Below are 27,827 nucleotides of genomic sequence, written 5' to 3' on the forward strand. Positions count from 1 at the left end.
TAAAATCTACAATTTTGATTTTGTCAGATAGTGGCAGTTTTTTGTTGAAACCAACATGCTAGAGTCTCCAAAAATGTATTAAAAATTATAAGATAGTTTATATAATTGACTAGTGCTTTAAGGACTCAGCATACACCCTTTTAAAGTGTAATAAAATAGCATAAACTAATAATCAGGCATTTTTTTAAAAAAAATTTAGTTGTAGATGGACACAATACCTTTATTTTATTTATTTATTTTTTTGTGGTGCTGAGGATCGAACCCAGTGTCTCCTACATGTGAGGCAAGCACTCTGCCACTGAGTCACAATCCCAGCCCTAATCAGGTATTTTTTAAAGCTGGAAAATGTAATGTGTGAACAAAAGCTACTGTAAGATAATTTGCCTCTTGTTTATTTATATGCATATGGCATATGCCCAGATTAAACTTATTTATGATGCATTTAATATATAATTTTCACTATTATAGGAAGAAATTTATTAAGATTTGACTAGTTTTAATTTGTTATGATTTATGAGTATTATTAGCTTATGAATTTATTGAAATTGTATTTTATAATAAAAAATATTAGTTTGATTGAAACATTTCATTGAAAGGCTGTATTTTTTGTGCTGAAATCTCTGAATTGATACATTATTCCCCACAAAGTATTTAAATGAGTATTTCTGATGACTAATAAAATTTCTGTTAATAAGAAAGATCTGATGATAAAATAATTCATTCTGTAAGTTTTCCTGTTTTAATAGCTAAACAAGCACATGTAAATTAAAATTAGAAATGTGCATAGAAAAGTATGGTGTGCTTATTTCTAATAAGTGTATTTTACTAAATTGCTATGTATATTTTTAACTTGTAGCTAAAGGCTATTTTCTTAATAACATCTTTTAAATTGTTTTTAAGTTTGAAAAATTCAGTAAGATATTTTAGTCAGTTACTTCTGAAGGGGTTGTTTATGAGGTTAAACATCTGGAGGTTTACCCTTTCTAGCTGAAACTAATACATTACAATTCATTGAAATAAACACATAAAACCTTGTACTGGAGAAGTGGTTCAATAAATAATATTTATCTATTTGTTTAAATCTGGAATTTGCCTCACTGCCACCCCCAAATTCAGGCATCACTGTCCTTGGGATGGTGATTTTTAAATATGAACTGAGTCAGGCAGAAAGATGCACTGAAGAATCTTCCATGTCTTCATCTGTGGGAAATGACCCCTAGTTTAGTCAGAAACTACATTAGGCTGCACAAAAGCCATCCAGTACCCTTGTCAGAAAAAATTAGCAAGTATTTCTACTGACAAGAACCCAAAGCTCACGATTTACCTAGCACTGTTGCAAAGCTTATAACAGTCACATAAAGGTCTAACATGCCACAGAAATGAGTGTCTTGGGATAGTATAGGGGTTAATGTTTGATCCTGGAGTATGTTCTGAAATGTAGTTTTCTTCAATGGTTTGTTCAAGTCATTAATGAGGTACAAAACGAAATACTTTTTATTAGTGCTTCACTGGTTATCAGTAACCCATAAGCCTTGTTTTGCTGGCTGCTTACTGGTGCATTTAATAAAATAAAGATCACTCAGTGGTGCCGTGGGCAGCATGCAAGGTGATAGCCATATTTGCTTACTGTAAATACAAGAGAAAATCACACACAAACCGGCTGTAGTTTTGACAAGTATTAAGATCCCTCTTTACATCTGTACTTCTGTACCAAAGTGCAATTAGTTTTCCTCGCACAAGGATTTCTGTTTATCTTATTCTGCTTGATTACTTGAGTATAATCACACCATTTGCTTCATTGCTCCTGGTAGTAAGCTCCAGTTTTAAAAGGGGAGGATGCTTGTGTGTAAATTTACAGGATTCTGCTGTAAGACTCTTTAATTTATGCATCTGGTGACAGTTTTTAAATTTTTTTTCTTTTAATTTCTTTTCTATAAGGTTTGATTCATATTCGGCAAATTCCTCGGCTTAATAACTTGATTTGTGATGAATCAGATGTCAAAGACTTAGCTTTTAAATTAAAAAGGAAGCTATTCACCATTGAGGTAAGAGAAATTTTATATTTTAGTTCACAGTCTTGAGGTAAATGATATCCTCCTCCTTTTTTTAAATTATTTTTACACTTTAATAAAATTTCTAAGATATGTTTCATGTTAAATATTGAGTTATTTTGATGTAACAAAATAGTTTACTATCATTTTATTTTAATGATGTATCATTAGAGTATAGCAAAAGTGATTTTGTTTTACATGTCTGTTAAAAGTAAGCTCCAAACTTACATGATAAATATGATATGTATATTTCCAAGGCTTTCAAAGGCATATTTAATTAAATGTTAATGAGCTGTGCTACTGTGTATGGAATGTGAATACTACTCACATTGTGTATGGATAAGAAAGAGAATTCTTATCTATATTCTAAAAGCATTTTTCTTTACTGTTAGTGAAATTACCTTTCACTTTACATGCTGAATTAAACAAAGTATAATTTACACTACTGGCTTTAAGCAAATTTTCTACAACACTTAAAAACTTTTTTTGTGACCTTTATGCAAGCAATAATGACAGAAAGTAGTAGCACAAAAGATTTATTTCAACTTAATCTTGCTAAAGAGCAAATGAACATAGAACTATTAAGCAATTAGAGTTGATGTTTTTATTAACGAAGTAAATGTTCAGAGAGGGATGGCTTTTGGGTGATGTGATAGTTATCAGTATAGTGCAATTTTTTTTTTAACAAAGACATAAAACAGCCTAGTAGCCTTGACAAACCATTTTGTTTAATCTCTTTTCAAATGAAAAGCTCTTAAGCAGGCCACTTGTCTTAACTGCTTGAAACCATAAAAAGAGAGAATTGCCACCAATAAATTAGCATATTTTTAACTTCATCACCAAATGATGGTCAATGTGGCTTGGCACTGCTTTGGTGTTTGGGACTTCACCCTTAAGTGACCACTTTGGCCCTTTTTTGACCCTCTGCCCTCTTTAAGCTGGCCACTTGATAAGGTAACTTAATGGTTCTCTCTCTTTTTCTTTTTCCCTTTCCATTTGCAAGTAGCACTAACCTATAAATCATTGTAAAGGCCCTATCCAGTGACAAATTAATGTGCCCTCCTCCTAATTAATGGTCATCAATGTCCTTAATTATCTAATCCTATTGAGAGCAGTTAATAGTTAATCAGGCAGCCAGTTCTTCAAGCAGGTCATCTCTGCAGGAGTGTTAGAAGTTTCTCATCTGGGGACACTCCCTTCAAAAGCCACTTAAAGCCAAAAGAGTGAGAGTGTAGAAATAGTGATTCTTGAGCTAATTTGCTTTAGTTCTCAAAAGAAACCATTGAAATGGAACCCAACACTGTAATTGTTCAAACATTGTTTCAGCTTTTCTAATAGAATACTGAGTAATTTACCATTATATTGCTTAAAACTTTAGAGGTATAAATTTATAGCTTATTGTTCCAAGGAAAGCAGGCTTATCATTTTCTTTTAAGTGGAGTTTATATTTTAAATGAAAGATGTAAATTGCACCCTTTTCCCCAAAATCAAAATTCTGTCAACCAAATCCAGGTATCATTTCTATTATTATCAAAATTAAGCAAGGTGATTCCCCAATGAAAACAATTATTGTGCTCAAAGATTAAAGTAGTACAGTATATGAATCATATTTATAATATCTCTTCCTCTTTTTTTTTTTTTTGGAGAGTTGGGAGGTTGGGAAGGAAGAGAAGTGATGGACTTACATAATGTCAAGTGGAACCTCTTCTTTGAATAACTAGGTTCTAGTAGAGACTGCACTTTACCATTAGAGCTGTTCAGAGATCTTTTATTAACCACACAGGTTTCCATTCCTATTTTCTTTTTTCTTCTTCTCACTTTACTAAATTCAGAGAGCCATTATAATTGGTCACCCTGTGCTTTGGAAGCAATATTTTAAAACTTTGTTTTTTAAGAAGTGAATATTCAAAACAATTGATCAGATCCTTTGCCTTTTGGCTTATAACCTAATCATAAAAGAATTTTTGGTTTTCTTAATAGAAATATAGGTGAAACCCATTCTAAATAACTTATTTACTTATGCTATAATATTAAATTTGGTTATTAGAAAAATATAAAGAATCTAACAAACCTAAGTACATGTAGGTGTAATTCAAACAGAATAAAAGCATGTAGTTTATCTAAAATTAAATGCTTTCAGTATAGCATTATGCATTATAAAATGCATACCCAAACAGATAGCAAGTCTTTAGGGATATATTACAGAAATTAGAAACAAAAGTAGACATTACTTGAAAGTAATTAGTTCAAGGATTCCTTTATTAGGAGAAAAATCATCAATCGTGTGCCAATGTTTTAGTATATACAACAAATCAATTTTTTTTCAATAGCCTGATGCTTTAAAAACATAATTTCATACTAGTTTGTAAAATCTGGGACTATAATATACCAGACATTATATCTGAGTCTTCTTTCAGAAGCAAAAGGTGGTGATTTGGCAGGTAAAATAAAAATAGCTTTTCTGATTTCATGTTGGCAGATTTGTTACATATTGAAATTAATTCTAGTTCACATGGTCTCAAAAAGGAACATAGTTTGAGATACAGAACAAAAGAAACAGGCCAACACCCTTATCCATATTTTTAGGGTACTTTTTTATTTAGTCATTGCCCTTTTTATGTATGAAAACTGATTAATATTTTTTACTAACAACTACTAAGGTCTTTTAGCACATAAAATAACTTTAATAGTCTCTAATTTATTTGAGTGATTTGGAGAAGTCAAAAGAATATTTTTTCCTTTTTGGAGTATGTATTGGTATTATCCAGAAAAGTGGAAACATTTATCTAACCACAATAAATTATTACTGACACCTATAACTATAAAACTGTGTAAATTAGCCCATCTATAAAAACCATAGCATAATCATATCTATACTAATAACACTAAAATCCTAGTATGTATTCTAGGAAAGTATTCACCAAAGAACTAAGAATAGGATCATTTGCAAGCAGGTGTACAATCTTTGTTGAAATATACACACTATAGAGAAATTATAAATAGGGATTTTAACCAAATAATGCAGCTGTAAATATTATATAAGCGCCACTGGTTAAGTGACCCATGCATACTGCCTTCACAGTTTCTACTTGGTATATAGTTTCATTTCTGAGATGAAATTAATGGCTTAAACTTGCATTATTTTAGTTTCTGTGATTATTTTGCTCCTTTAACGTGATTATCATAAGCTAATTTTTTCTTACATTATAATTATGATATAGTTATAATACATAAACAAGTAAGATTTGGTAGAATTTGAAATATGGCTGCTATTTGATTATATAAAAGCAGAATTTTCACTTGCATTTAATACTATTTTGTTATTTTGATGTTGTATTTTGAGCTTCTACATTCTATGATTATAATTTTCTAATGTGAATGATAATGTATTATTAGTTGTAACATCTATAAGTTTATTACAAAGAGGGTTTCTACTTACGTGAAAGTTTTTCAGCTATAAGAATCAGTGTTTTTAAGTTCAAGTCAGAGTACGATCACTGGAATATGCCAAAAAGTACAAGATATATATCATTTACTAAAAACTTACAGTATATGGATTAACAATATTCAGTCTTGAATTGTCCCAGAAGTAATAAATAAATAATGCCTATGTGGGTCTTGTAGACTAAATGATTATTGAGAGCAGAGAATATCAAAGTGTACCAAGTTTTTTCAGGGTGGTCTTATGATACTTTGTACTTAATTCAGAATACAGATCTCAGTACTATTCCAATCACCGGGAATTTTTTTCTAAAGTATTAAGACCAGAATCATGGGTGACACTGGTATGAATTAGCTTTTCTTTGATGCTGTCATATAACTTGATATGACTACAGAATTATTTGAAATTTTTACATTTTGGAAAAGTATAAATTCTTGTAAACTACTAAACACTATGAAAATGCTTAACAAATTGAGTTGTTGCTTAATACTTTGGTCTTAGGTTTACTTTCTTCTCTACATTTATTTTCAACAGTCTTTCCAATTTTTAAATGAGAAGCAAGAGGGTGAATGTATGGTTAGTATATCTAGAGACGGGGAGAGGAAGAGTTAATTTGCTTGTCAATTCACAGTTATGTCACTAAGTAAAATAATGGAAAACTAAATGTCAGACTTAGAAGCCTTATTATAAGTAGGACCATCATGGACCATATAGTCTAATATACTTTGTCTGATAATGATGCCCATCAGAAATATTGGTTTCTTTTTAAGTTAGTTTTTATTCCAGTTAGCCAAAAATAAATATAAAAACTCAAAGTTCAACATAATAGGCATGTATACATTTTTGTGAAACATAAATGAACATTCTTCAACAATCAAGTATAATTTCCTATCTGTTCACATTTTAATGTTTATTATATTACTATGCCCATTCATACTTTAGTTCCTGAGAGAGACATATAGCAGTATCCTATATATTTTACATTCCATAGTGAACCTATCAAAAGTGCATACCACCTTAAGGGGAACACAGTTTTGAGACTGTCTAATCCTATTTCTTCCCACTTTGGAATCTTAATTAGAAGAGATAAGGAAAAAAAAAACATCATTTAACTAAATTATTGTCTTGAATCTGTAGCAAAAGGTATAATCCGCAATTGGGCCAATTAGTGAACCCCATAGTTAGCTATGCTGCAGCGAACAATTTGATTAGATCTGACACCATCCTAGTTCCCACTGTTGTTTTGCCAGGTATGATGGTCAGACTTCAAAGAGCTTGAGGCATCAGCAGGGCAAGGTTTGGAGGCCAGCTTAGGTCCGGTTGTTAATCTCTCTGCTAAAACCACAGCAACTCTCACACAAAACAAGCTTACACGACACAATCATGCGGTATTAAAGTTAGAGTTGAGTCATGCCAATTTGCCTTTGATTTTTTGATGATTGACCAAAGATGGCTACATGACTAGACATATGCTAACAGTATACTGATTAGGTAATTTCCCAAAATATTTGAAGTATTTTTTAAACTTCCTATATAAATGTTGTGAAAAGTTACTCCTTTTGATCAAACCTTCCAGAGTAATAGTATTTTATTGGTGAATAATGAGTATTTCTTACCAGCAGCCTGAGTACTAAACTTTCCACTTACCATTTCATCTAAGTTTATCTTTACATTAACAGTTCCTTAAGGAGACTGTAAAAGGAAATTGTTTCTAAGTGGTGAGCTTTTTAAAAATCTATTAAGCCTATTGAAAGAAAAAAAAACATTTTTCCCTGAGTCATTTATGTTCACTGACAATTTTTCTGAAATTTCTTTATAATTGTTTTCCACTTAAATGTTGAGTAAAGTGCCCTTCCAGAATGTGATTGCATAAGTGTTCTTCTCTCTGCATTCTGATTTGTTGAAATAGTGCAGTAATAGTGACATGTTTCCATTCTGAGAAAAGCCTAAGGCTGCTTTAGTATTATTCCGAATGATTGAAACTGCCATCTTGCTGACTTTCCCTGGGGCAGCACAAGGCCTGTTTGCTTTTGTGTTCATTTCACATGATGTTCGGCTGGCATAACATCATTGCTTCATTTGGCAAGGAAGATTCAATTCATGTTTGCCTATTATAAATTCTTCTGTATAGTCACCAACACCTAATGTGTTAAACTTGCAATTAATTACATGAAATGAATTGTATTTCTTTGAGAAATATTATTAAAATATCTTGACTATAAACAACTTTATATAAAAGTCTTCATTTTATAAATTGAACTTAAGATCTAATGTTATACCTTGCACTATTTATTATATTAATTCATAAGTACATTTTACTAGGGAAATTTAAGGAAAGCATAATATGTTTGAACAACAAGACAATTGCACAAAGCAGAAATCAAATATTTTTAATCCTGTTAATTGTCTTTAGTTCATGCATTTCTCAGAAAGATATTATGATACCTTCAGTGCAGTTATCAAAACTTTGAAACCAGGATGATATAAACTCAGTATTATCTAAAGATGTAGAGACAAAAAAAATCTCCTCTTTCCTAAATTTTGAAGTCATGAATGTTTATGTGTATGCTCTGTGGTTTGGCTTGGGAAAATTACATGGCAGTACTTTAAGGATTTTCTTAAAGCATTTGTAGAACTACTGAAGCAGAGTTTACCAGTTTATATGATACTCTCAAGCAGTTCCTTTCACAGTGTGTTATTTATGTGTCTAAGAAAGATAGAAAAAGAAAACAAAATGATGGCAAATCAGAGCTGTCCCATTTCCTCACCTAAACGTAATGTTGAGTTCCTAGTAGATAAGAACATATATTCTGTTAGTATATCCTTCAACATACCTGCATACTAATGCTTAATAAGGTATCTTTGAACTTTGTGGTATATGTAAATTTAAGGATACTTTTTTATCCAAAACATTCCTAGTTTAGTCATTGCCTAAGCATCTTCGCACAGCAAATGTTTGCTTTAATCCTTTCCAGGCCTTTTGTGTCATTTGATTGTAGGTTAACTATCTCATTCTCTTCTTTAGAGACAATTTACCCATCTGAAGTATTAAGTTACAATCACATACCCTGTTTTAATTCTTGGTGTAACATTTACATATTGCTATAATTGTTTCACTTCATTTATTTCCTCAACCTCATCAGTAAAATATTAACTCCACAAAAATTAGGGACATTTAGCTGTGTTGTCTGCAACTAAATCCTGAACATTTGTAATTGGTATTCCATAAATATTTGATAAATTACTTTTTTTAAATTAATTTTGTAATAAATTTCTTAAAAATGTATTTAATTTGTTCAGGGCATTGTATTGTATGCTTTCACATTCATTGCCATATTTAATTATTATTTTATCCTCATAGAAACCCTTGCAGATAACTATTATACACATTTTAGAAAAGAAATATGAGGAGTTACTTAAGCTTCCGAAAGTTGCTCATCTATGGTTACCAGAATTAAATATAGATCTTCTGACTCAGTGTGCAGGGTTACAGTAGAAATGTTAAAATGTGTTCAGGAATTCTGATAATTATAATTAATAAAAAAATAGTTTCATTAAGTGTTTAACAAGGTTCTGGGAATAATGCAACTGTTTTATATGTATTATTTAATAGATGTCACAACTTACCAGATACCATTATCATCTACATTTTACAAGTAAGGAAACCTACAGTTCAGAGAGACTAAGCAACTTAATTTACCCAAAGTCAGAGAACCAATAACTAACAAAAGTGACACCTAAATCCAAATCTGTTTTATTCTAAAGCCTGTGCTCTTAACTGTCCACCATGCCCCAATGGTACAAACATTGTATATCTTCAGTGCACATCATGTCATCAATTAATATTTAACCATTGTAATAGTTTCAGTATATAAGCCAGAAAGCCTCTGTCCTAAAGAATTTTCAAGCAAGAAATGGATTTTTAAAAATCTCAGAAATAGGTGTACGTTATATATATGTATGTGTAATATATATAGACATGGGATATTATGTATGTTAGCATTCATCCTTCTGGCATAACAAGCACTTATGAAATTATGAAGTTTAGGTTAATCATAGCTTATTCCTGATATAACATGATGCTGTTTTATACATAAACATACTCATATATATGATTATATTAGGGTGGCAATATTGTTCTTTCCTTTCACCTATTTCAGGTAGATTATTATGGAAAAATTATTTTGCCAAAAAAATGCAAAGCCATTGCCTATGGACTATTTTCTTTGATTGGATTTTAAATCCAACAAAAGCCAGCTACTCTGTACAAAAACAAAAAAAAATATGGTTCACTTGTTTCAGCCAACTATTTTGAAATAATTCAAAAGTAAGCCAAATTAACTTACAATGTATTATATTATTCCCTATCTCTGAAACATCAAAAATTATCCTGTAAGATAATTAAGATATATGCAACTTCTAAGTTAATAAAGGTCTGCTAAGTTTAATTTTTCAAATTCCTAATTTTTTACTTATCTTTTATCATAATAGTTGTAATGAAGGTTTTATTCATTCTTATCAAAAGCTATTGTTCTCCTTTGCAAATATTTTATTTGTTGGAAGTTCTCTAAGTACTATCTTTAAGAAAATTTAAACAATAAATCCTATGATTGCAAAGTATTTTTCTATTTTATTGATTAATACTATTGCAGACATTTTCAACAACTTAGTAATATGAAGAAATTGTGTTCCTCATTAAGGCAACATGATATTAAACTTAAATTTTTAGTTTTTAAAAGATAAGATTGGGGAACAGAGAAAGTAGGGTATAATGGAAATGTATTTAGCCCCAAAACTAGTAAAGCAGTTCTCTTATTTAATTAGAAATTAAAATTCACAACTTCATGCCATGGTGGCCTTTTAGTAAAGTAACCAGTTCAGGTCCTTCATATCTAGCATACTGAAGTTCACTGAACTGTTTTGTCAGGTGCTGTCAAATCAACCCCCGATTGTTGTAGAGAATCAAATTAAATCATTTTGGCATGAGCTTTCCAAAAATAAGATAACGAATACGAAGGTTTAATGAAATTGAGTATTTGGTTTCAATGTTTTGTAAGATCATCAAAAATATATTGCACTCATTCATAAATTTCTTAGTAAAGCAGTTGAAATATCTGATCCAGTACTTTATTGGAAAATTATTTAAATACCACTGCTTGATATAAATAATATTTGAACATATTTGGGTATATCTTGTTTTAGGTATACTATTATTTACTGAATGTGTCCAAGGAATAAAACTTCAAAATATATAGTAATTTAGTAAAGGGGAGAAGTATCTTTTACTAAAATTAAAAATGTTTATTATGAAATAAAGCTGGTATTAATTTTGATATAACTATGTTTCCAAAGGTCACTATAAGCAATGTTTTATTTTATTTTGTTTGTTTGCTTTTTTCTTTTTCTTTTTGTTTTTGGTCCTGGGAATCAAACCCAGGGCCTTGTGCATGCAAGGAAACCATTCTACCAACTGAGCTATATCCACAGCCCCAGCAATGTTTTATTTGATCAAATTTCTTAAGTCTTTGATTAAGAACTGTTTATGAATATTTTAAATATTTAATTCTCCTATGATTAAAAAATAGTTTGTGACCAAGAGTTATTTTTAAAGGTATTATTATAGTATGGATTTAAATGTCTCAAACTTTTCACTTGTACATTTTGATATACATTTTTATTGTTAATATTTCTACCATTTCTGCTCAATAACCTAAGAAATATTTTCCTAACTTATACTGTAGCTATGGTGTAGCTTTGAAAAAGCTTGTAACAAAAAGCCCCTTGGTGCAATTTAAAGGTCACTTGTACATATTGTAATAGGCTACTCATTTACAAGATCTTTGTGAAGGGTCATTGCTATAGCATGAAATGGATTGTCCTTATTGAGCTTATAAATAAATGGGTCAACTTATCTTCTATTCAGTAAACAAAGGAAAAGGCTAACACAATACTAATTTATTAATATTTTATAAGTAAATTACTAAAATGTTAAGCAAAACCACATGCATTAGTGCCACGTTCTTGACATAATTATAGAAAATTATTGAAACATATAATTACTAAATATAATAATGAAAATATTTTTCTTTTTATAATAATGTTAATACTTAGATTTTTGCATATAATACATATATCTATGATTTAAAAGTCATTTTTAGTTTCAAAAAATCAAATTGTAGAAACTGGAGATATAGCTTAACAGTAAAGCACTTGCCATCATGTATGGGGCTCAAGGTTCAATCCCCAGCACCATCAAAAAAAAATCAAATTGTGAAATTATACTAATGAAATAAATTTATCTATCACTTTTATTTTTTTTAAGAGAGTGAGAGAGGAGAGAGCGAGAGAGAGAGAGAGAGAGAGAGAGAGGGGAAGTGAATTTTTAATATTTATTTTTTAGTTCTCGGCGGACACAACATCTTTGTTGGTATGTGGTGCTGAGGATCGAACCTGGGCCGCACGCATGCCAGGCGAGCGCGCTACTGCTTGAGCCACATCCCCAGCCCCTATCTAGCACTTTTAGATTCTTCCCTTTGCATTTAGACATTCAGACACACAACAACCACACACCCTTAATTTGGGGGGTCTGGTGGTCACTGCATACTATCAAAAATAACAATAAAATTAAATTTCTAGTGAATGCCAAACAAAATCTTCTAGGTTAAATAAAAGTAAGTTAACATTGGATTTGAACTAAGATTCAAATGAATGATAACATTATCCTTTAAAAACCTGTGGGACTGGCAGGTCTATAGAAGTACTAAAGCTGGTTATGAAATAGAATGAACCCTGATCCAGGACTGCTCTTCTCTGCTTGTCATTTAGTTCTTGAATATCTATTCTACTTGTTTTGTTTATTTTTGTTGCTGTACTTAAGTAGAGGGAAAACATCTTGCACTTCTGAAATCTCTTTTATACAATACCAACATTTTGGAAAAATATCATTCTTTTAAAGACAAAAGTTCTATGAACTTAGGCTTGTTTTATTCATCATCACATCCCTTTCCAACTTCAATGCCCAATCATGTATATACTCAGCAAATATTGAATGAATAGATGAATGAATAAACGAATGCCTTCTTGACACTGGTCAAAACATTCTAGACAGTGTGACCATAAAAATCTTACCATCAGCTGGGCATGGTGACACATGCCTGTGATCCCAGCAACTCAGGAGACCAACTTCAACAACTTAGCAATGCCCTAAGCAACGAAGAGAGACCCTGTCTCAAAATAAAAATAAAAGAGGCTGAGGGTGTAGCTCCGTGGTTAATTGGCCCTGGGTTCAATCTCCAAAACCAAAAAAAAAAAAAAAAAAAAAAAAAACCTTCAGAGTATATATGGAATAGTCTAATAATGCTAATATAGTTTAATATAGTATTCCATAGATGCTCAAATATACTTTTAAGGTTTTTCATAAGTAAAATGACTTTCAGCAATTATCAGCTAATAATATGAAGTGTTATAGCTGAAATATGAAGTAAAACTGTACTCCTCAAAAATATCAGATAATCACGAGCAAGGTCATAGTTCAGCAGTGGAGTGCTTGCCTCCCACGTGTGAGGCACTAGGTTCAATCCTCAGCACCACATAAAAACAAATAAATAAAGTAAAAGTATTGTGTCCATCTACAAATAAAAATATTTTTTTAAAATAGCAACTAATCAATGAGAAAGAAAGTTCTAGTTAACAGTATGTGATATGGGGTCTGACTCATTTTTTCATTATTGCCATGTTATTACATTGAGATTTATTTTGAATGCTTTATCTTAAAAGATCTAATAATAAATGTTCAAATTTATAAATGTCAGTAAAGAGTTTCAAATTTGATTCCTGATGTGAACTAAAATTTATTTATTTATTTATTTATTTAATATTTATTTTTTAGTTATCGGCAGACACAACATCTTTGTTTTGTATATGGTGCTGAGGATCGAACCCGGGCCGCACGCATGCCAGGCGAGCGTGCTACCGCTTGAGCCACATCCCCAGCCCCGTGAACTAAAATTTAGACTAAGTTTGTAAAAGTCCTCTAGAGCATAAATCCTAATTCCCTCATTTGAAGTACCAATACTTTCTAATCCCTGTTGACTATTATTATTTCTTGTGTTACTATTCCTAGTATTCAGTAGCAAATATAGTTATTTCATTGCCTATATGTGTTCCTGGCTTTTAACAAAAATTATATATATATATATATATATATATATATATATATATATGTATATATATATATATATATATATGTATGTATGTGTGTATATATATATATATATAGAGAGAGAGAGAGAGAGAGAGATGGATGAAGTATAAAATGGAATTTGACTGTAACATTTTGGACATTTTGGTTTAAATGTATTTTAACAGCAAAGTAATACCTTTTCCATCATAAGAGAATCTAGGACTATCCTTACTAAAGAGTCATCCATTGGCCTCTTAGTGAACATAAAGCTGACAAGTTCCAATCTAGTTCTTTAGTTTGACTTCTTTAGAATGTTCTCCTGCGAAATCCAGAAAGAAATTTAATTAGGAACAGTTATAATCAAAAGAAAATTTTGTAGAACATAATTTATAACTGTATTTCCTTCACATAACCTATTGACTTGTTAGCTTAGTCAAAAAACAGAAAGAATACAGATAAAAATATTTTAAAAACATGATCTACTCTTCATAGTACCAAAAGTACTTTGCTTTAGCATTCAATCATTATAACATTCCCATCTACTCCCATTTATTCAAAGGGTTCTTATGTATTGGTCCATGTAAAATTAAGTGTGGAAAGGGCAGAATAAAACCAATTATGACCCTGTTACATTAGATCATGAAGTATTGAAATACAAATAGGCCTATTTGTTTTGTCTCTGACTACTTTTACACTATTATTGCTAAATTGAAAATTTATGGCCTGTAAAGCCGAAAATATTTACAGAGAAAATTTGCTATAAAGAATACTTACTTTAGAAGGCTACATACTTTAAATAAAATTTGCTAATTGTCAATTGAGTGATATGATTTATAGTTTTAAATTAAGCTTTATTTGAAAAATAATGGATGCACACAATCATTTGATGTGTAATTTGCACTTAAAAATTAATACTGTCTCTTTGAGAAAATAGTTAAATTTCATAAAAGGTTAAAATTGGAAGGGAGATTAATGTGCTTCAAAGCTAGCTTCTTATTATGTGCACGTATTTTCTCATCCAGCTTCTCTGTAATCACGTGGAACTCACTTTCTTAGAGGCACCCCATTTCATTCTCTACCAGATTCTTTCAGATGCTAAAGCAGCCTCTCATCCATTAGTACTAATTTTGCTTTCTGAAGCCACATGAAAATTGCTATTTTCTGTATACCCTTACTGTACTTAATATATGAGAAACGATTTTAATTTGTATGTATATCTTCTTTATCATCCTTAGATTTATATTTCTTTTATAAAACTTTAAAAATTAACTATGATGTTTATTATATGTCTTACTTAGAACTTAAGCATGAAGCCCATATAATTTTAAAAACATCTTTTAAAGGAATCTTTTTCGCTTTAAAGTAGAGCATTAATTAGATATACTAAAGTAATAGTTTTGAATCCTGAAGTAAAAAATGCTTTATGTATTACATGTTTATACAATTTAAATATTAAAATTCAATGTTTTTATTTGTAGCATGTTTAAATACACAGATAACTTCATATGATTAAAAATGATAAAAGTCAATGTTAAATGTGATATTTTTGAAATATCAAATATCTCTTAAAATAATTAAAGATAATTTTACTATGTAAGTAAAACAAAAATGTAGCATTAAACTTCGAACGACAGAATATTGAGGTATGAGGACACATTTCTAAGTATTGATTTTTATCAGTAGGAATGCACAAAGCCACACCATCCAGTGTCTAGAATTGTCAAATTAAAGCAGAAGGTTTCAGCAGACATTTATGGATCAAGAAGTCTTGCTTATTTTCATTTTGTATTTTTTTAATTATAAAAATTTCTTAGGCAAGGGAACAAGATCATATTGAAAGTTAAAATGTAGATATAGTCTTAAGTTAGTGCTGGTAAGATTACTTTTAAGCCATGGGAAGCTTAAGTTGGAATATTTATCATTTAGATAGGAAATTTTAACATGAGAACATTTTTACTCAAAATAGCTTTTATTTAAATTAATGCAAAATATTATACTTTAATTAAGTACTTATTAGTGACTTTGGCATTTGAAAACTGTCTTAAAATTAGGTAAAACAACCCCCCTTTTCAGAGGGGGTTTATAATATAGACTAGAAAAGATTGCATGAAATACCACACAAAAAGGACTCAACTTAGTGTTTTCAGCCTAATAAAAATGTTGTAAAAATACTTGTAAGCTTGAAAATCACACTAGCTATTCTTGTTTCAAATTCTGTTTAATATATTGTTCTGTATGATTTTATAATAAACAGATTACTCCTTGAACAGGAATTAAGAATAAAGCTGCCAGGAAGGGGTTTTGTTGTCAGAGTAGTTCCCGCCTCATGTTTTGTAAGAGATTTCATGGTCCCATTGTAAAGAGTAGATGATTTAAAACGTGTTCCCAAGATAAACTTTCCCATTGTCATTAATGAGGATGGATAATACTGAGTGACAAGTGCATTAGGAATGACACAGAAAGAGCTGTTAGATTTGTCAGAGCGTATCACTTCAGGCATTGACACTTGAGGACATTCTTTTTGTGGATATTTGGTTGGGGGGGAGTCTGATTTAAAGACACCAAAGTTTGTGTTTACTGATAGAATGATGTATTTTACAATTTATAAATATATATTTTCCAGTGTTTATAAAATATTTGGAAAGTTAGTTAGATTGAGTTCTTCCACATTTGAAGTTCAATCTTTTGTTATATCCCAATTTCTTTCTAAGAAAGTCATCAAACTGCATTAGCATTGCATGTTCAAATATTTCTACAAAACTAAGTTGTCCTTTTTAAAAAGTCACTTCTCAGAATACCCAGTGAAAGGAAGGATACAAAAATTATGTAAACTTTTAAGTTTTTGTTGCCCTATTATATATAAAAGGCATCATCTTGAGAATGAATATTTTGAAATAAGAAAATACATATAATTATTACCACCCTAAAAATACATTACTTCAGAGAAACCTTTTAAGTATTAATCAGTAAACAATTAATAATGTATGACTTTGCTGGTTATTTAAAGCATTTCCAAACTGATGTATGCCTCTCGATTTCAATTTTGAACATGCAATTGGTCACTTTTTCGCCTTGGTTCATCTTTCGTGCTGCCAACCAAATTTTGTCTCTGTATACCTTTTTGACACTAATAATGACTGAGTCTGTGTTCATTTGAGTTCAAGATTTCCCAAGCGGCAGTTTGGTGCTGGGATAAACTATGTATCATGATTACATACCACTAATCTGTCTCAACCAAACCACCCTATGACTGAAATCATACTTGACAGTTTACCTCTTCTTGATGAGCCTGAGGTGAACATAGCTACAAACCATCCCTGGGAGGACATGGCAACTACTCCATATGCTAGGGAGGGGCCTTTTATTTGTGACACAAGACTTCAACTATGCCTGTAACACAAGGGAGGTTTCTCTCTCCACCCCTGTCTTTCCCTCTCCTTCTCTGTCATTTTTCTAATATTTAATAGTATTACTTCTCTAACACAAAATTCTTTGCAAAAAAATATTTGGTAAACACTTGCAGGCACTCTAAGTATTACGTATAATGTTAGCTTTGCCATATGTTTAAAAACCATAAAGTCATTTTTAAAATATGTATGCTTTATAAAATTTGTTCTATTATATACCATAGTTGTCAAATATTGAATATTTCCAATTAGTATCTGACACTAATTAGAATTCATCAGTTCTAAAAACATCTTAGTATTTTGTATAATGAAAATGTTTCTTAGAATGAGTTTCTCAGAAAATATTTTCATTTTAACATAAAATAAAAATAAGTTTCAAATTCTTTAAATTTTTTTAATAAATTTAAAGAGAATAAATTGAAGACTATACTAGAAAACATTTAGGGTTTTTTTAATAAAGATTTTCTATCCAGACTTAATTAACATTTTCTACAATTGCTAAAGTCTAGTGAAAAATTGCTACTAAAGGAAATAAATTAGTTACTGCCTTATATCGTATATGAAAATGCTTTTCCTTTGGAGTCAAAATATTATCAAACATTTTTGAAGTGATGGACAAAAAGAGGTTAAAAGCCTTACTGTTAATACTCTGGAAAAAAGAAAAATCTAAGAATGTGCATGGAGGGTTTAATAGTAAGACTAGTTTTTACAACCAACATAGAGGCCCAAGTGAATAACAGACTTAACTTGGGAAAGGAAATACCAAGGTTATTTAAATGAAGTCATTTGGATATTAAAATGGCTTTTCATAGACCACATACAGAAAGTTTTTTATAAAATATTTTAATCTGTCCTAGATAATTGAAATGTGATTCTATCAGAAGAGGTTCAAATGGCTAGAAAAGTTTGGTCAGTAGAGTTCTGTTAGATCATCAGAGCAAGCACTTATTAAGCTTATTTCTGTTCTTTACTTTTAAATAAAGTTTAGTGCTCCCTAAGACAATATTTTCTATAATATTATGAAGTAATAGTTATAATTCTAATTCAACCTGCAAACATTTTTCTAAAGCACCTGTTGTCAAATAAACATCAACTTTATTTTGGAAATTTATGAAAATTAGTTTTCCAATATCACAGAGGTGATTATTGAATCTGCATAGTAAATGAAGCACTTATATTTTTAATGGAATATAAATTATTTTTAATAATAAATTTAATCTTTTTATTTTCTGTTACTTTTATTTTAATTAATACAGTATGTATTAGTGAGCCAAATAAGATTTCTATAATCACCTAAAATAAATATTCTAAAGAAACCATCAAAATACAATATATTTTCACATTTAAAAATTTTTCAGTTATATAAATTGTACCACTGAGCTACATAATATAATCCGGTGACGTCTATTTCTGAAGAAGTACTATCAAAGGAAATTAGTAAACTATTTATATATATTCTTTATTCCAAAAGCAATTAAATGAAAAAATGTCTAATTTATACACTGATTCATGCTAGGCGGACTTAATTCTGTGCTAAATTTTAACTTAGGCAGTTAAATCTGTGATCCATTCATCTTATCATACCAAGTTATTCCTCCCATCTAATTACATGATCATTAAATGTACTTTTTATTGTAGGATGCATTTGCATTATTTTTTAAAAATAAAATCACTTCTATTTTTCCTACAAGTATCTATTTTCTAATCAGAAGAGTTGATATTACATTGCTTTGCAGTAAATATTCAAAAATTTAAAAATGGTAATTATTGAATACTTATAATCCAGAAAAGTAGTTGCTTCATTTGAGAAGCAAAATTGGTTTATATCAAATTTAGAAAACAAGCAAATTATGATATTTTATGTAATATTTAAATAATTATGCTTTTAGTATTTTAATAGAAGCCTTTTTCAACTCTTTAATATACATTTATGCCTAAACATAATACACTGTGAGTCCTATAAAAAATGTGACAATAAAGTAAAATGGTCATGCCTTTTAGCAAGTAAACTGTATAAAATTATACAAAAAAAATGCCTTATATCATCCTATACAGCAAAATTATTGTGTTCTTCAGACTTTAATAAAGTGATTGGCAGAAGTCAAATCGCTTGTTTCCTACCTCAAGAAAAAATAGTTCTTTCCCATTATTATTACTTAAAATAATTCCTTTTGCTTAAAATATCAGGATGAAATTTCTGTGATGTTCTGTGTGTGTGTGTGTGTGTGTGTGTGTGTGTGTCTATAAGAGCCCTATAAAAGAAGTGGTCTGTCAGATTTTTTAATATTCTGACAGAATAAAACAATCATTATTTCAATATAATGTACATTTGAAGCTTAGGGACTGATTATGTGAGAATGAAATCACTCTTACATGTTTATTAATTCATTTAGTAAATTCCTTCAGAGGTATTTAGGTGAATCTTTACTCTGGTCCAGTGCTTTTTATTAAATTATGTGTTGAGGAAGTCAGTGCCTATGCCATTATGTTGGAGTATTGAGCCTACATTTTCGTCTAGTAATTGCAGAGTTTCTGGTCTTATTCCTAGGGCTTTCATCCACTTTGAATTGACTTTTGTTCAGGGTGAGAGATAGGGATCAAGTTTCTACCTATGGATATTCAGTTTTCCCAGTACCATTTGTTTAAAAAGCTAGTTTTTCTCCAAAGTATGTTTTTGGTACCTTTGTTGAATGTTAGATGACTCCATCTATGTGGATTTGTCTATCTTCTATTCCATGGGTCTTAATGTCTGTTTTGGTGCCAATATTATACAGTTCTTGGTACTGTAGCTCTGTAGTATAATTTGAGGTCCAATATTGTGGTGCATCCAGCAATTGCTTCTCTTGCGCAAGCTGCCTCTCTCCTCATCTCTTTCCTTAACTCAAAGTTGGATCTTGACTGTTTCACCTTCAGTCTTTACAATGGCCCATTCCTCTACCACTTCATGTCTTTTGTAAATGCCAAAAACAATCTTACCTTTTCCTCCAAGCATTCTTGGTAGATCAATCTTATTCTGAATTTAGTCTTCAATGTAGATCTCATTTCCTCTAAAATTTCTTCCTAATTTTTCAAGACTGGGTTAGGTAGCCTACTTCTGTCCTCCTGAAGTACTTTATAAATTACCTCTGTTGCAGTACTTACAACATTATTATAATTTCCTATTTCCTTGGTGTTTCTCTTCACTGTTCTGTAAAAGAGTGGCAGAAACTCTTTTTTTTAATTTATTTTATTTCATTTACGCATCCACAGCACCTAACACAGGAACTAACATGTAACATGTATTCAGTAAATATTTGTTCAGTGAGTTAAAAAAAAACACGTAACATGTTGAACTCTGTCTGCTAAATACCTGACTACATCTCTAAAACTTTCCATGTGGGTTTGGGTTGTCTGTTCTTTGAGTGGGATCATTAGTAATCATTCTCCAAGCCCAAATCAAACAGTTTAAATTTTCTGTAATTACCAAACAGTGTCTTGTCTTTAATATTTACATACTCTATTTGGACTATTGCCCCACATCATCCTCGACTTTTGTTTTTCCCTCTTGTTCTTGGTACTGAATCCAGGGCCTTGCACGTCTTAGGCAAGAGCTCTACCACTGATCCACATCATCAGCCCTTTTAATTTTATTTTGAGACAGGGTCTCACCAAGCTGTTCAGGCTAACCTCAAACTTGCAATCTTCCTGCCTTAGCTTCCTGAATAGTGGGATTATAGGCACATGCCACCGTGCCCAACTTCAACCTATAAGATTTTTTTAAAAAATAACATCTCAATCTTTTCTTCTTTATTATTTTTTTATTTTAATTTATTATGACAGCAGAATGCATTACAATTCATATTTCACATACAGTATACAATTTTTCATATCTCTGGTTCTACACAAAATAGAGTCACATCATTCGTGTTTTCATACATGTACTTACGGTAATGATGTCCATCTCATTCCACCATCTTTCCTACCCCCATGCCCACTCTTTTCCCTCCCCCCTCCTTTGCCCTGTCTACAGTTCATCTAATCCTTCCATGCCCCCCTCCAACCACTTATGAATCAGCATCCTTAAATCAGAGAAATCATTCATCATTTGTTTTTTTGGGATTAGCTAACTTCATTTAGCCTTATATTCTCCAACTCCATCCATTTACCTGCAAATGCCATGTCAATCTTAGTGAAGATTTTTTACTTCCTTTTCCACACTACTCATCCTTCCCTGCCAGTATATTGACTTCCTTCTAAATGTTTGGCTTATTCAAACTCACCTTTTTAAAGAGAAAATATATTTCTTATTGCATTAAAATTGTGTTGAGAATATTGCATAAAAATCCTGTTGTATAATTTTAGTTCAAATGTAAATGTATTTTTTTAACTAGTCTATATTATCTTGTCCTCTTTTCTCTATTGACATGTATTGGAAATTCAATGTGGATACCTATCAGAATGACTAATTAAGGCCAAACCATCTGAGCATTTTTAAATACACCCTTCAAATACAGGGGAGGTGCCAAGTTGATAACATCTTGATAACATTGGATAGTAATATCCCAGGGGATTACATATTCATTGTTCGTAGTCAATTGACATTTATATCTATTATCACTTGAGTGAAACATGATTAATTATTTTATGATAATTTGAATCATTGTTTAAAATTCAGTTTGCAAAGTGTTACATCCCTACTGTCTTCCTTTTCCATTCCTGTAGAAGATACCCTATAGAAGACTCTGCTATTTAGGAAAGATGGTTTTTCCTCCTAATTGTTATACTGTGAGCCTCATTGTTTTCCAAATAAGAGACTCCTTCTCCCTCTAAGAGTAATAATTTTATGCTACAGACATCAAAGATGAGAACAAAAATGTCACAATGTAATTCTGTCTCCATGACACCTAACAATAATACAATGTAAAAAATTGAATTACAGAAAGCCTTTTGCTTTTTCCATGTCAAAAGTCATGTTTCTCTGATATTTTCTCTCCAAATTGAGCGTTTAAATAACCATTTTTATATCACTTATAAAATTGTAATTGCATCTTGAAATTTTACCCATAAAATATTTCTCCAAAACTGTACTTTTTCATAAGGTTATTTTTTCCTAACCAAGAAATAGGGAATTTTGATTAAAGATTTATTGCCTTAACCCATATGCAATATGTTTATCACTTAGGAAACATTTTTTTAAAAACATGGGTTAGTAATTTTGTATAATGCTATAATTACATCTTTCATTGGTATAATTACATAAAAGTAAATAAAGGTAGGGCTAAGATAATACCTAATTTAGGATGCCTTTCAACTGTATAATGCTTATAATTAAAGATTTCAAATAGAAAGTAAAGGGCTTGGTTCCCTGCACATCAGCCTAATTTTCAAAATAAAACCATAAAGGTTATATGAATGGTTGCTTGACTTACACATTTCCACCTAAAACTTTTTGTACCCATCCCCCCGCAAAGTGGTTAACGTCTCTTTACACTATACTACAGCACAGAACTTAAAAAGATGAATTTTGAAGCTCATTTGACATGCAAGGTTGAGAACAGAAATGATTTAACTAGCCTAGAAAGTATTTAAGATTTGCAGTGAAAGTATATTAGTATTCATTTCATGTTACTTAAACCAGTGAGAGAAAACATTATTCATTACCTGTTATTAAAAGTAAACATCAGGGCTGGAGATATAACTCAGTTGGTAGAGTGCTTGCCTTGCATGCACGGCCCTGGGTTCAATCCTCAGCACCAAAAAAAAAAAAAAAAGGTAAACATCATGTATTATACATGATTTCATAGATTTCAGTCATTATAGATAACTCACTAAATAGAGACTTAAAAAAGATTTTATGTCTTCATAAACAGGATGTTTACTCCTTATCCAACTTACTTCTTGTTAGACCAAAAGCACATATGACTATTTAGATGCAGACAAATAAATGTAGATATCCCAAAACATGTGCCCTCATAACCGCCTTACTAATGGCACACTGAGCTCCCTGGTGAGTAATGGCTTGCTCATCTCAAGAAAAGCAAGACTTATTTGTGAAGTGACTGTGAAAAGCACTTTTCTTCCCTGACTGCTGCACACAGAATTCTCTGATCCTCTGAAGTGGCCATGTGACTAAAGGTTTAGCTGCTGGCAGCTAAAATATAGGTCATCAGGCTCTAGGTCTGCTGCAAAACTACTCTTCTCTCTCTCCTACCAAGAACTTTGTTTGAAGCAGAAATTGGCTTTTAGATAAGTATTGTTCATTTTGTTTTTCTAGAGGGAGCATATAAAGTGGGTGAGAAAGAGTGGGTAGCAAGGCTCATGACTGTGACCTTAGTTTACTTCTCCACCCTGATAGGTATAGGAAAACATCTAGCTCGATACCCTCTGTGAGGACACTCCAAGGCCTTTACCAGCTGTGGGTACATCGGGACCCATTGCTGAGTAATTCATGGCAGTGGACGCAGTATAATTATTCTTTATTCTGATTGCTATTGTATGGTTCAGTGAAGGGCTCCTCTGTTGCTTCTGAATCTCTAAGAACTGTTCAAATGGTTTTAACTGAAGTTTTATCAATTATTACTTTTTTTAAAGAAATAAGCACCATTTGGGACTTGGAAATCTTTTGTTATAGGGGGATTTTGTATTGATGACATTTGTTAGAAATAATATTTATTCTAAATGCATATAACTGATTATTATTGAATGTATGTAAACTAGAAGTAATAATGTGATAAAACAGCCATTTCATATAGAGTTCACTCAAGTGGTTTCTATGTGAGATGATGAAATGTAAAAGAATAAAACCTCAAATTTAATAAAACTAACAAGACATGATAGTTTTTATGAGATTTCAATTGCCATGTTTTCAGTTACATATCCTCCTGGAATCTCATTATTTATCACCCATTATAAATTCTAATTTTAATTATTTAAACTTTTATGCAGCCTGGAAGTATAGCTCAGTGGTAGAATAAGTCTTGGTGTGCTCAAATCTCTGGGCTCATTCTCTACCCAACTCCCTAAAAAAACACTGTATATGCCATAGATATGAACTATTTAAACGTGTTAATGCATGTTTAAACTCTGAAATATGCTTGAAATTTCTTCTGCATAATATGATGTACTGATATGTACTTCTCTTTTGGTTATTCATCTAATGAAATACTGATTAGCTCATCTTACTCTGTTTAAAGAGGGACTTGTTACAGCTGATATTCATTATAATATTTATATTCATTCATAATATTGCACATATTTGAAACTACTTGCCTATAAAAATACAGCTTATTCCTTAAGATTACCTTGAACCACAAGAAACATAGTATGTGTCCTAAAAAAACAAAAATTACAATCTTTAGATGTGTCCTGCATGGCTAATACTATTAGCAGTCCATTGGTCTGTTTATTGCATTGGAGAAAGTAAAATCACTAGAATTGTTTTTTAATAGAAATGAATGAAGAGATAAGATCTGTGTAGCATCTCTTGGAAATTGCCTTTAATAAAGTAACAGAATATAATTTAATAATCTTTCAGGGTATTTTAAACACTGTGAACATTATTTTATAAAGAATTTACACAAGGGCATTAAAGACACATTCTTACTTAATAAATAATGTGAAAAAATTGCCACAGACTGGGTATGTTAAATTATTTGCATGCTTTTGGCATTAAATTAGAAAACCTTTAAGTGTGAGGCTACCAGTCATCACCATCTCTTCAGTCAATACATTTAAAGGTAGAAAATGAGGAAACATGTATTTCTCTCTAATTCGAATAGAAGTCTGTGTTTTAAGCATATTTGGAAAGTTATGCCAAAACAGAATAGGGAGGAAAGTCTCATTTATAAAACTTTGAATGTGAGTTACCGGTTTTGCTTGACCTACAACTATTTTTTTTTCATCTTACCAAATAGACATTTTAGGACTGCAGAAAGCTTATTTTAAAAATGCCAGGGCATGATTTCTCTCAAACCCAAAGACCCTCACAAAATTAAACATGATTTATTCAGGAACAGGAATTCTGAAAGAATTTGATTTTACATTTATGAACTGAATCAATGTTCTGTCCATATTACTAAAACAAAACTGAATTATTACCTCTTCCATGCAGTAGCAATAAGGTCTTCATTAATTTGAGTTTCTAATATGTACTTTTTTTAAAATATTTTTTAAGTTGTAGATGGACAGAATATCTTTATTTTATTTAGTTATTTTTTTAATGTGGTGCTGAGGATAGAACCCACCTGGCCTCACACATGCCAGGTGAGTGAGCCACAACCCTATCCCCTCTAGTATGTACTTTGTATAAAAAGCACCTGGATTGTAAAGTATGTAAGGTATATTTGTACACAATGTGGCAATAACAGTACTTTGGAAATTACTGAAGCTAACTGCTTGGTAACTGTTGTAACCCTCTTTTTTCTATTTTATTGCTAATACTATAAAAAAACAGTTATTTATCCACTTGGTTTTCTTAATATATAAATTATTTGCACACCAGAAAAATCACAACTGTCAAATAGAAGTGAAGGGTAAAGGTCAGGAAGGAAAGAAATTATGACAGATTGGGTAGGCAAAGTTCTTGCCTAAAGAATCATAAGAAGGTAGTATGGTATAGCAATTGGTTCATTGAAACTTTTTAAATATTTTATTGAACATATAAATGTTAAAAGTTATAATGTAGGCATTGTGGGAAATGCAAACACTATACATGGTTTCTGTTATCACTTAACATCTTAGGTACTTTTATTGTGAAAGTTGTGGAAGAAGTCCTTCCCCTTCAGAACCCTGTAGACATAGTCTTTTTCAGATGGTTATAGAAAGATTATTTTTTCCTCAAATAGAATAAAGCAGTCATTATATACTTAATATCAAAACTGATAGAAACCTTTTTAACTGCTGACTTCTACTTCAAAATGTATTCATAATTAAAAAATTTTACCACCTCTATTCAGTCCAAGCCATCATAATGATTTGCCTGTATTATCATAATAGTACCCTGACTAGATCCTTGCTTTTCACCATAACTGCCTTCAGAATCATACAGTAGCCAGGATGATGACTCTTTTAAAATATAAGACAGATTATGTCATTTCTCTCCTTAAGGCTCTCCACTGATTCTCCATTTCACTCAGAAGTCCTTTAGTGACCACCAAAATTGTATATGACCTGGCCACCTTAACTTTGATCTCATCTTTTATTCTTCTCCCACCATTTGCTCCAGTTTAGCAATGGCCTCCTTGCTTTTATACACTAAGCCTGGGGCCTTTTGCTGCTTGTTCCTTTTGCCTGAAATGTTATTCTTTCAGATGGTTTTATGGCTTTTTCGATGCTTTTAGATATTTGTTAAAATATCACCTTCTTAATGAGGCTTTTTCTGACTATGATTTTCAAAGTAGCAAAGTACCCCCATTCTGCCATTCCCAATCACTCACAATCTGTTTCATTTTCCCCCATAGCACTCATCACCTTCTAACATGCTGTATAATTTTCTTATGTATCATATTCACTTTCCATCTTTCTGGACAAGGATGTGGGCTTCTTAGGAACAGGAGTTTTGTCTGTTCTATTCTGCTTAGTGTCTAACACATGATAAGATGCTCAATAAATATTATTAAGTTAAAAAGATTATAGGTTAGTTTCTCTCAAATTATCTCAGTTTCCCTATTTAAATTATATACAAGAATGGGTGAATTTGGAAGCTTATTTGTAATAATAAGATTTATTGCTATCACCAGATGTGGTGGCCCACACCAGTAAAGGCAGCACCTTGAGTAGGTGAGACAAAGTATCACAAGTTTGATGCAGCCTCTAAAGCTCAGTTGAGACCCTCAGCAACTTAGCGAGACCTTGTCTCGAAAAAGACTAGAGATATAGCTTAGTGGTAAAGCATTCCTGAGTTCAATTCCATTTACAAAAAAAAAAAAAAACATAAAAATATATATAAATATATATGTTGTTTTATATATATTTACATTTTCTATAACTATCATTTATTGGGTACTTAATATGTATTAAACATGGAACTTAATATGTATTAAACAAGCACATCTTATTGAATCCTTACAACTAGCCCTCAGAGTCAAGTAACCAGGCTTTGAGAGGTTGTCACTTGCATGGTGCCACATTTCCAGTAACTGGCTAAGTTTCAAGCCCATAAGAAACTCCAAAAGCTAAACCCTCTTTGTAGCTTTTGAGTTATGGTCACCTTTACCAAGTTGAATCTAATATCAATATTCTTAGTTGTCGTATAATATTCTCATTGTAAGCTAAATAGTAACAAAGAATATAACTTCTGATATAGATATATTTTACATATGTTTTCATCAAAACTGTAAATTATATGTGTATATACCTTATTCATTTACTAGAATAGGTTCATAATGTGGCATAATTGACAGTCACAGTCAAATCACTGAGAACAAAATCTGATTTTATTCTTTCATTCCAATAGTTTCTAATACAGTCTCTCTTTTCATTGCTATGAGTTTTTCTAATGGTTTTTATGAAACAAGATACAAGCCCCTTTAGTTTGTCTTTATTATGTAATTATGAGACTTTTTCTTAGGAACAGGGCACTACACTAAAATGCAGCTATGCCTTATTTTGGTTTTTGTTTTATTTTATCAAATCACATTTTCAAATGCATTGATTTTAGACAAGAATAACACTGGAAGCCAGTCATGGTGCACATGCGTATAATCCTAGCAACTCGGAGGCTGAGTCAGTAGGATTGCAAGTTCAAAGCCAGCCTCAGCAACTTAGAA

At 31.1% G+C, this 27,827-nt stretch overlaps 1 protein-coding gene across 2 annotated transcripts in view; it reads left to right on the forward strand.

The window, feature by feature from the left end:
* ELP4 (elongator acetyltransferase complex subunit 4) overlaps positions 1-27,827 on the forward strand; it is a 249,056-nt gene that overhangs the window by 127,550 nt on the left and 93,679 nt on the right. For both annotated transcript variants that reach the window (XM_081265001.1, XM_081265002.1), the window contains exon 9: positions 1,939-2,045. In XM_081265001.1, coding sequence (XP_081121127.1) covers positions 1,939-2,045 — 107 coding nt within the window. The remainder of the gene's footprint in view (positions 1-1,938; positions 2,046-27,827) is intronic.

This window comes from Spermophilus citellus (assembly GCF_964194105.1).
Source record: "Spermophilus citellus genome assembly, chromosome: 2".
NCBI classification, from domain to species: domain Eukaryota; kingdom Metazoa; phylum Chordata; class Mammalia; order Rodentia; family Sciuridae; genus Spermophilus; species Spermophilus citellus.